The following is a 12,068-nucleotide window of genomic DNA, read 5'->3' on the forward strand; positions in this document are numbered from 1 at the left end:
TCTTTTAATATTTTCGGTGATCTGATTCATTAAGAAAAAAAAATGTTTTTATTCTTTCATTTTGCATTGTTTTGAGTATTGTTCGCCTGCCTGGTCTTCGGCTGCTGAATCTCGTCTTATCTTGTTAAGTAAGAACTTGCCGTCTATTCAATTTCTTATTCCTGATCTTGAAATCAGTCTCTGGCACCGTCGTTCAGTTATTTCTTTATGCATATTGCATGAGATTTTTCATAAATATGACCATCGAAATCAAACTAAATTTCATTTGTATTCCATATAAATTCATTTGTATAACCTTTGATATATAGAAATGAACAAAATGTCTGTCTATACTTTATTTTGTATTCCTTTGTATAACCATCATTATGTACTGTAGATGTAAACAATATTGTTTTGATATGTACTTAAATGTCTGTATATACTTTATTGTTTCTTATTCTTTTGGCATAACTTAATTACAATGTAGATGTAAATAATATTACTGTATTACCATGTACTCAAATGTCTGACGCCAATGGGCGCAATAAATTGATTAAAACAAAACAATATGACCTTCCTTTTCATTCAGATCTTCACAGACAGTTCCATCCTGCTCGTAATACTAAGCATACAGTCAATTCTGATAGTCGTGCCTTCTCAATCATAAGGCTCAATACTACGTAGTAGTCTTGCTGTTTTAATCCAGGTATAATCAAATTTTGGAATGATCTTCCTAATCTGGCAGTTGAATTTGAGGAACTTCAGAAGTTCAAATTTGCAGCAAATGCTTCTTGTTGAACAAGCTGACATAAGTCTCTCTTTATAGTTTCTTTATGAAAGATCTATTTTAATGTTGTTACTGTTCTTAAAATATTTTATACTAATTGTCCATTAGTTCTCTTGCAGTTTGTTTATTTCCTTATTCCCTTTCCTCACTAGGCTATCTTTTCCCTGTTAGAGTCCTTGGGCTTATAGGATCATACTTTTCCAACAAGGGCTTAGCTAATAATAATAATAATAATAATAATAATAATAATAATAATAATAATAATAATAATAATAATAATAATAATAATAATAGCTTGCACACAATTTGCCTCCTATCTAATATTTGCCTATTCCCTTTGAAATCTAGAGGAGAGGCAAATTTTCTTCATAAGTACAAGAGAGAGAGAGAGAGAGAGAGAGAGAGAGAGAGAGAGAGAGAGAGAGAGAGAGAGAGAGAGAGAGAGAGAGAGAGAGCTGCTGATACGACTACACTAGCGCAATAGCTGCAATGTTTACCCAGTTGGAAAGACTAATATTCTAATCATTTGAGTTTTAAACTGTCAAAAACATTATTCATACATAAGATATAATGACTCTAAGTTTCTTCTAGTTAACTTGATTAAAGTTTGAAACATTTTCATGTTACTTTATGAGTCTCTTTTGCCCAAAGAATAAAATGCCTGAGCTTGCAACTGGAAAACGAGCTCGCTAGGTTACCACATGAAAATTTACAGAACTTCAAGGAAAAGGTGGTGGACACAACAATTCAGAAATGATTATGATCTAAAAGTGAGTTATTTCATAATTATAGAACAAAACTGACAAATTATAGGCACCTGCCATATGTATTGAATGAGGGTGATTGGAGGAACTCCAAATATTAGGCTAATCATAAAGATGTGTATAATATGACAAGAGATTTTCTACGGTTTGTTCGAAAAACGTTAAAAAAATTGTTCAAATGAAGCTGATGAACAAAAATTGGCATAAAAGACAATAGATAATTATCCATGAACATATTACTTATCTTTTATACAACATAAGTTGACAACTGAGGAATAAGATATAACAGAACTGTGAATAACTTCGAAATTTGGTTAGTCATGATAATTGAAGATAATCTTTAAAATGTGAAGAATAAATATACAATTACAAGTATAATCTGTACAGCAACATATTAACTGTCTCTTAAAAATGAATAAAAACTCAAATTAGAAAAACCTCAAGCAAACAAGACTTGAGTACAGAACAAAGAACAGCTGAGCTGTCCAGTCTTTATCATTGGACATTGACTGGAACAGCAGGCACCAATCAGAAACGTGAGAGTGAATACGAGAGTTGAACGGACAAGTCGTTTCTCTTCTTCTAGTGACCTTGATTCCGTCTAGTAGGAAAATTAGTTTAGGAGAGGACCGTGAAAGCTTTGTATTTAGTCCAGTAATGCTCGTTTTACACATATTTTACGAAAACAGTCTTCATAAATATATCAATTAGGAAAGTTTAAAATATTTATCATAAAAAAAAAACATGCATTGTAGTGTAGTGTGTATTGGTAGGACGATAAGGCACCCCTAAATAAACCCGGGTGATCAAGATTAATAAATACATTTGGAATGTAGGTTTGCTTTTATTCTATTATCAACTCATCTCCATTCTCTCCATATGACCAAGCCACCTCAGAATAATGTGATTCACCCAGTTACTCTTGCAAACATTTAAAACTCTCCCTCAGCATGAGTTCATTTTCTATTCACATTCCTCCTACTCTACAGGTACAATAGTTTTTTCTCTTCAAGCATGTCAACATCTGCCCGCTATAGACAATCATTTTCATTTCTAAAACGTTTAACAAAGGATTTGCTACTTCCATTGCTTCATCCATTCTGTGACTCACATCTCGTACTCTATTCTTTACTTCCAAGTAAATATGAATCAACCATTTCCGTATTTCGCAGTCCACAATATGATTCATTATTTCATGTTCATAACTTCATACATACATACATAAACACGTACACACACACAATATATATATATATATATATATATATATATATATATATATATATATATATATATATATATATATATATATATATATATATATATATATATATATATATATATATATATATATATATATATATATATATATATATATATATATGTGTGTGTGTGTGTGTGTGTGTGTGTGTGTAAAATGATGTGTGTATGATTGTGATTTACCAAACTAAAAAAATCAAGACGAGAATGGATAAAATGGAATTTCCTTAGCTGTGTTTTATTTCCAAAGAGTTTAGGGAGAGCCGGGTCGTGTCCCCTAAGTCACAAAGTCATCTGATCTTCAAGAAATATGAAATCAACGCCTTAAATAACTTAATCTATCAATATTGAACATTTATACCATAGCTATAGCAAGTTTATAGAATTAATATAGTTTCATATAAAGGGAAATATTATAATTACAAAATATAATATCATCACCGTCATTAAGTGACGAGGTATCTGCTTGAAATGTTTGTTCGCTTCCCCAAGAGCAGTAAGAGAGTATCTGCTAGATTCACAGACGTCCGAGCAAGTGTAATACAATGAGCTGTATCCAATGAATTTTCTTTGGCCTTTTACATGAGATGAAAACTGCTAGTCAGCTCCTGAGGTAAGTGACAAAATAACACCAATGTCTATAACTGGCTACATTTGGTGTGAATAGGAAACCTTAAGTGGCACTCGAGGAATGTCAAGATTTTGCACTTTGGTTAGCCTGGTATTTTGGTTTGTTTTTCTTTTATTTTGGTTACTATGGTGCAATTTCCTTCACAATATAACCGTTGATGTTGAATTCTGGTTCAAGTAGGAAAGGTAAATTCCAATAACCTATGCTTTATAGGATAATATAGTTATTGCATGTAGCAAATAACCCTAGGCTATTCTTGCCGTAGCCTTAAGTATATCCTACGGTAGGATAGCGTAATTATCAGGTACAGTGGGGTATGAAGTCATTACTCTCCTTGAGGTTTACTTTTCTTGCCTTTGTAGCACATGAATTGTGTGAGAATTAGATGAGCAACTTGTATACAAAGAACTGGGTTTCAGCTCACATTCACATTTTGGCTCAGCCAGTTGAGTAGGCCAAGGCTAAAGTTCAGTTATATGAGGCCATTTATTCATTGATAAGACTTGTTGCAAGGATTGTGAAGAATCTATGGTTTTATGTGCTTTTTTTGAGGGTAAAGTTTTGGTTAACATATATAGGCCTCTCATGTTGATATTTTGCACACCAATTTGCCAAACCAAGTTGCTCGATAGCCAACCGTAAGGCCAGATGAATATATATATATATATATATATATATATATATATATATATATATATATATATATATATATATATTAGTTTTGGGATTCTTTGTATATCAGCAGCCAGTTCGTTCCGTTTTAAAAATGGACATCAACTAACATAAACTTTCCCCCCTAACCTAACCTACAAGCTGTATCCTTACCTACTAACCTAATGGGTGGGCTAACGCCCCCCTGCGACCCCCCCTTACACTGCTGTATTCTACATTATCCGTAATAATGCATACAGGTGGCCGTTATCATACATACACCCCTTAGATTTGGTTTTAAGCTTCATTTACAATTCATGGAACTGACACAGGTTGCTATATGACATCCTATTATAGGAAGGTCTAGCGACAAATAATTTTGGTATTAAAGTCGCCTCATACATATCTTATGAGTAACCCAGGTTAGCCAAGGACTGAAAAAATTTACTTCTCAAATTTATGGGTTAGATTATTTGTCATCAGTTATCGTTAACACTGGTAATTAAAAGGGGCTTAGAAAATGCATCAAATTTGTGTTGAATATAGCCTAAAAGGCTATTTTAATGTTAATTATGAGAACTTTTTGTATAATCAGACTAATGAATACTGTCGTAACTTAATAGCATTCTACTTATGTAGGCTGCTGTCGGTAAGTCTCGGCGCCAATCTTGTTTATTGAGCAGATAATTATTCGGTAAATTACAATTTCAATTAGCACATGATTTTGGATACAAAAAATTTTCATGCTTTATGATACAGTGTATGATACAGGGTGTTATGAACAAATTTGACCTTTAGTTCGGTTGGAAATGAGTAGTTTAAGGGCTACAAAACCCCCCTAAAAATAACAATAATGGTTCAGAGTGGGAAATCAGGCTTTTCAGTTTGGAAATACACAAAAGTTGAATACGCAAAGCTTTCTAGCCTAAGCATACTAACCTAACCTAGTGTCCAGTCCCCTTCAATTACTTTTTTGTGGGGAGCTGGTTGGCTTTGAGATAATTTTCTTTTAATTATCTCATGACGATGAAGAAACTATAGTCCATTTCTTTTAGCGAGTCATATTTGCACCGACTCACAACAGTGCCCTTTTAGCTCGGAAAAGTTTCCTGGTCGCTGATTGGTTAGAATTATTTTGTCCAACCAATTAGCAATCAGGAAACTTTTCCGAACTAATAGGGCACCGCTGCGAGTCGGTGCAAATATGTCTCGCTAAAAGAAATGGACCATAGCGTTACAAGTTTTGAATACTGTATATGAAAATAATCTATAACACAAAAATAAAAAATTGTCAATCTTAATAGTTTATTAATGTCAAAGAAAAAATGCAAATGTCTTTTTTGAAGAGTTTGGCATGCTCATTGAGATTATTGACATGGCAACAATGGAATTGATTAATTATTTATGGAGATTTCAATATTTGGATGAATGAGATATAAAATTGTGATGCTGGTGCCTTTAGTGAACTATTAAAATTAATATCGATTGGTAAATACGGCAACTTTGATTGTGCATAAGTTCGACTTGATTGCACATGATGGAATGAATAATATTGTACAGTATCAGATATTAATGTGAAGTGCGCTATTTCTTCAGTGCTCAAAATTATAACTTTTCGATTACCTGTATAGAAACATACAGTGGTAAGAAAATGAGCTTTACAGTATATGTAAATAAAATTTCTCCCCTTGTGTATTTATTAAGTTACAAAGAAAATAAATGTTATCAACAATATTTGTTGCAGTTATGGCAACCCAGTATTATTATGCTCTGTATGTATATAATTGTTTTGCGACATCGGCCAATTTGCGCTATCAGTCGATCGCGCTGCGCCATCTATGGATCCATCGTTAATGCAGATATCGATAGATAACGCAACCATCGATTGTTTGTGCTGTGCATTCGAGGGATATATTGAAGGCGATATTGCAATACCAAGTAACTTAAGTAAATTATTTTGTAATATATTGCTAAACAAAATCAATCTTTTTGTTGACAAAACAATATAATGTATTTTGTTTCATGTATTATGTTGTAGGCCCTCTTTGGAGAATAAACCCATTGAAATTGTAATTGGTGATGAGCAGTTGGTGAATAAGATGAGTTCGTCAGTTGAGATGGATGATGATTTAGTCATCAGGAGAGGGTGACACTGATTACAGTACTGAGGGAAAAAAGGAACAGTCTCTGCTCTCCATGAAAGATTGCAGAGAAATTGACGGGAATACTTGGTAGCGTATGCCACCTCACTTTTATTTGGTTAGGATCCAACTGAACTGAAGTACGATCGCTCAGTACGTGAGCATTTCGGAAAATGTGTCGCTCAGGGAATGCAGTTCTCTTTATTATGAGGAACTCGATCCTCCACTTTGTTGAGCACCAACTTATCGCCTATTGTTATCTCGCTGATCTCTAGGCGATTGCCGATTCCCAGTTCTCCGATCGTCAGATCTCTAATCACAGATTGTCATCTCACCATTTCTGATTGTCAGATCTCCTATTACTGATTGTCAACACCGATCGTCAACTTGTCAATTGCCGATCGCAGATTTTAGTTCAACGATCATCAGATCACTGATCACAATATCGCTGATCGTTTAACACCGGATCGCTGATCGCTAGCTTGTCAGTTGCCGATTTTCAATGCAGATCATTAACCACTGATCTATCACCGATCCCATATCGCTGATCATCGATCACTGCTCTCCAATGTCTGATTCTGGATCACTGATATCCGATCTCCGAGCACCTACCTACAGCTCCGATCGCCAGCTCGTCTACCGTCAGCTCAAAGCTCGCTGATCACCATGTCAATCGCTAATCCCCTGCTTGCGGATTGCCAATGCTCTGGTTCGTCAGTTCTCGGATTTACCAGATCTCTGATTCGTCAGCTGCCAATCGCCATTTTCAACAGCGAGACGATCTTTGACTTATTATCTCATGTCCTGCGCGATCCGAAAACCTGCGTTATGTTAGCCAGGTTTCTGTATCAAATTATTGTTATTACTTGCTAAGCTACTACCCTAATTGGAAAAGCAAGATGCTATAAGCCCAGGGGCTCCAATAGGGAAAATAGCCCAGTGAGGAAAGGAAACAAGGAAAAATTAAATATTTTAAGAACAGTAACATTGAAATAAATATTTCCTATATAAACTATGAAAACTTTAAAAAAACAAGAGGAAGAGAAATTAGATAGAATAGCATGCCTGCGTGTACCCTCAAGAAAGAGAACTCTAACCCAAGACAGTGGAAAGCCATGGTACAGAGGCTGTGGTACTACCAAAAAGACTAGAGAGCAATGGTTTGATTTTGGAGTGTCCTTCTCCTAGAAGAGCTGCTTACCCTGGCTAAAGAGTCTCTTCTACCCTTACCAAGAGGAAAGTGGCCACTGAACAATTACAGTGCAGTAGTTAACCCCTCGGGTAAAGAAGAATTGTTTGGTAATCTCAGTGTTGTAATGTGTAAGAGGACAGAGGAAAATATGTAAAGAATAGGGCAGACTATTTGTTGTATGTGTAGGCGAAGGAAAAATGAACCGTAACCAGAGATAAAGATCCAATGTAGTACTGTCTGGCCATTCAAAGTACCCCATAACACTCTAGCGGTAGTATCTCAACAACGGGAGGCTGGTGCCCTAGCCAAGCTACTACCTAGTAAAATCTGGCACATTCGCGGGCACTCATCCCCCATGAATGTACGTGCTTCACTTACACTTCATTCCTACTACAATAGGGCTTACGGGCTAGGTGCTTCAAGGTCCAGGTTGCTGCTTCGGCTGCTACCTCCTGTGTTTTCCCGTATAGTATAGGACTGCTCACAAGCCGACTTTGCTTTGATAGGAACTACGCTAGTTAGGCAGTCCTGCAGAAAATTGAATTTCAGACCAGGGGGGAAGCAGATTGCCTTACAGGGAGACAACCCAGTGGGATTACTGCCCCGCCCTCAGTCTCTCCCTCTTAGAGAATTAAATTCAGTGCTGTCTAACGCAACAGCTATAGCAATTTCATTGCTACAATTTGGGTCGGCCCTAGATTGGTGACCGACAAGAACACCAGAGGTTGTCGGAGTTTTGTGTACTCTCGCTCTCCGTCGGCCTTTACGCCCTCAGACCTTCGTGTGAATACATTCGCCCTCCATCCGCAAAATTTTTTTTCCGGGGAAACATTTTTGCCTAACACTTCATGAAATTCAGTCATGTTCATGAAGTTCCAATGACTCTCTTCCTTCTGTAAGCGGAGTTCTTCCTTCAGTGAGTTGTAGGAAGGAATAACTTCCTTCCTCATCCTAGTGTGAGGTTTTCCAGTAATGGGAAAACCCCTCTCACGAGCTTGAAATACTCAGCTCAAGTTCTTTGCCAAGGACAGAGTGTCCACATTTAAGGTACAAGAGATACTCTTTTGTATCTTTCACCTTCCTTCAGGAAATGGGAAGCGGTCTCTCTTTTTCCTCGCAATTAGAACATCTAGTCTTGGGGGAAGATACGGTTCGCCAAGATACCACTGAGCTCCGTTGATCAGAAGTCTCCAGTTTTAGTCCCTCCTCGTGGAACGATTTTAGCCTTTAAACCCTTTAATGCGAAGGGAAGGTTTTGCGATCAAACAGTTAGCCTATAGCTTCCTGTACAGGATTAGCCCCGTTTCCAAGACTTCGGACTACTGACTGATCTTAAAAGTCTCAAGCTCCTGCAAGACATCTTCAGTTTACCACGATCTGAATATTAGAATACTGTAAATTAATCGAAGGAAAGACCTGAAGGTTATATCTAATAGTATTTATAGACTTGGTCATCAGCTGGTAGAAACTTCGCTGGTTCGACAAGACTGCATCACTCCCCATCAAATGCAACCTCTTCAGGACTACCCAGGCCCCTGGTCCTTTGGCACTAGGAATCGTCCTTCCCTCTGGTTCTCTATGAGATCCAATCAAGAGTCTGTCCTGGTAAAGAGGTTGCCAGACTAGAATCTCTACAAGGGAGCAGATCTTGGTTTTCCTGGATTTGACGTTTTTTATGGAGGCATAAAAAAAAAAAAAGGGGGAGGCCATATACAATACCACATATCCTCAGGACTATGATCAGAGCATGCATGACACCATCTCTTAATCCCCTAGAAGACACCTACTTCCCTCAGAAAGTGCCTAGGGGAATGGCAGTGATTCGTTGGTTTCCCATTTGCAGGAAACACTTCCTGCTCCTACGTGGTCTCCCCTTCGGGATATCCTGGCCTCTGTTGAGAGGCTTTTCTTCAGGAAGCAGAATGAATATCAATGACAGGCATTGAGCTGCTTCTCCCTGCGGGAGAAAGATGGCGGTCACCTGTTGGGCGCCCCTCTTCGAGCAATTTTTCTGAGAAAAAAAAGGCTTCTCCCTGCCACCGAGAAAACTTGTCAGCAGACTTGTCTCATTAAGAGACTCGACTAGCCTAGTTGGCAAGACTCGTCTTACTTTAAAGACACGTCATATCCAGTGGGACGTCTACAACTTCTGAGAACCCATATCGGACTTCCTTTACGGCTAGACTCTTCATGGTGAGGATCGGGTGAAGTCTGTCTCTCTTCTCGAGGGTGCTGTTCCAGTAATACACTCAAAATTGCCATCGAAAGGAATCCCGCTCTTAGAGTTGGGCAACAGAAGACCTTTGCTCGTCCATCGAGCATCTCCTCCAATTGTTGCTCTTCACAGAGTTTGAGCGTACTTACCCGTAGTAAGGTAATAAAACCCTCTACGGGATGGGTGGCTTCTTTCGGTCCTGGGGTGCCCTCCCTCGAAGACCAAGGACACCTTAAAAGAATATCTCTTGATCCCTAGGACAGGTCTCTCCCGGTGTGACCCTCAACCAAGAGAATAGGTGTACCCTATGGGTCGCCCAAAAGTCTCACTCACGGTGAGAAACCAAGTAACATCCAATTTCTTTTGTTATCAATGCTGTTACACCAGTAATTACCTTGAGGTCATACCTCGAGGAAGATGCATTAGCTAGCTCCAAGGGTACAGTACGTTTCGCCAACCCTAGGGGGCCCAAAGGGAGTTCATCAGAATCACATTCCTGACTGGGACCCACTGGGTCATATACCAGTCATTGAGTCCTCCTTTTCACACCAGTGATTAAATTGAGGCCATACCTCAGGTAAACAATATAAGAGCTCATTCCAAAGGCTCAGCACACTTTGTTAACCCTAGGAAGCTCAAAGGAGGCTTATAAGGATCTTCTTTGTGATGGGACACACAGGGTCATATACCAGTCCCTGAATCCCTCTCCTCCTCCTCCTCATAAAGGTGACCCAGAGCTCTCAAGGTTTTAGGATGGAATCCATCTATAATGTCTAGAACAGCTCCTTTGTGGCGCAGGCCATGTCAGTGGTAGGGTGAAAACGTTTCTGATCTTTACCTCGCCCTTCCTGCAAGAAGTGACCCACAGAAGACCCGATATGTTTTTTTATCGGTCCTGTTGTGGTTGCATAAGTGGTTTAAGAATACCTTGGGCCAAGAATACTAGATTGGGTTAGAACCCAGCCCTGTAATTATCCTCACTTCCTGTCTAGTTTCTGTGGTTATTGTGTGTTTTATGCAAATATTATACTGTATAGTATACCATTTATGATGGGTGTAATACTTTTGGGTTTCTTCCTTTTAAAAGCCCCCAGGCCATAGCTCGTATTCATGCCTTTTTTCATGATCTGGGAATTATGATAGACTATTGGGACATATCATGAGACCAAAGAGCAGGCACAGTAACAACAATAGTGTTTTTCTCGTCTTCCCATGTCATCAAACTTGGGGGTAAGTGTGATGTAGCTGGTCTTTATAGCTATTCTGGCTTTGGAAGGTTGTCCAATGGCCATAGTGTGCCCTCTAAATAACCAATTCCTTGTCTAAGCCTCTAGAAGTTTAACCTTCTGTGGAGCTTGAATCCAATCTGTGTGGTTGATCTACTGTGAACCTTCCACACACACTGTATTCCCCCTTAGCTAGGAAGCGAGACATGATCTCACCTGTCATTGAATGACAGGACCCTCCTTGTGGAAAATCTGCTGAGCTCCATGCCTGTGGAGGATTCTGTTCTCAGAAACATCAAAGGCACAAATCTTAGATGACATAGTTGCTCCATGTGTCAACAGGAACAACATTCAAGAGCAGATTTTCAGGCTCAAACATTTCAAGATAATGATGGGCTACTTGTGAGTTGCAACAAAATAACTACTTAGTGGCATGCATAACTTATGTCAGTTAGCAAGACAGATGTATGAGAGAATGGTTAGCCATACAGAATAGCTGTTAACTAGGTAGTACATTGTAGCCAGGAGGAATATTGTGCAAACACCAGGAGCAATATAAAAGATCACATCACCATAGAAAAAGTTTATATAGATTTACTGTAATTATAATACTATACTCTGTTTATAGGTATTGTCAGTACAGTAATGATGTCTGTTTACTTTAAAGTGTCCTGAAAAAAATTGTATAAATTAATCTTCTTTATTGTGAAAAAAAAAAAAATTACAAAATAAGTTTGGGTATTTTTCCTCTATCATTAGAAATGAGAATCAAAACTATTTTTTTCTGTTATTTGAAGCAATATACTGTATGTTTACAATACTATATTATATAGCTGATAGTACTGAAAATGGCAAATAATTGAAGTTATCAGGGTTGTTATAAGTGGTAGCTAAAAGCAATAATTTCTCTTATAGGGAGGCTGAGGGTCTTAAGAGTCGTCTGAGCAATTGTTCCCAGCTTGTGGGCAACAATGAAGCATGGGCCATCCAACACCAACTCCAGGTAAGTGGAACAAAAGTAACTTGCACTTTCTTTTTAATTTTATTTTGTTACTTATAGAGTAATAATAAAAGATAAATGGAAATTTTTCAGCTGCTTAAAAGAAAGTTATTTATGCTTGCATTGTACTGGGGTACCTTACTATATGTTGGCTTCTATGCATATTCAAATAGGGTCTTAAAAGTATTTGCTATTGCAGGGGCTAAGATCCATCAGTTCTAG

The 12,068-nt window shown here is 37.8% G+C and overlaps 1 protein-coding gene across 1 annotated transcript in view; it reads left to right on the plus strand.

Moving 5' to 3' along the window:
• The first annotated feature begins 3,246 nt into the window (after positions 1 to 3,246).
• LOC137630403 (nonsense-mediated mRNA decay factor SMG7-like) overlaps positions 3,247 to 12,068 on the plus strand; it is a 37,114-nt gene continuing 28,292 nt past the window's right edge. The window contains exons 1-2 of the mRNA XM_068361855.1: positions 3,247 to 3,403; positions 11,762 to 11,849. Of these exons, the coding sequence (XP_068217956.1) occupies positions 3,378 to 3,403; positions 11,762 to 11,849 (114 nt within the window). The 5' untranslated portion in view covers positions 3,247 to 3,377. The remainder of the gene's footprint in view (positions 3,404 to 11,761; positions 11,850 to 12,068) is intronic.

The sequence above is a fragment of the Palaemon carinicauda genome, chromosome 38 (genome assembly GCF_036898095.1).
Source record: "Palaemon carinicauda isolate YSFRI2023 chromosome 38, ASM3689809v2, whole genome shotgun sequence".
NCBI classification, from domain to species: domain Eukaryota; kingdom Metazoa; phylum Arthropoda; class Malacostraca; order Decapoda; family Palaemonidae; genus Palaemon; species Palaemon carinicauda.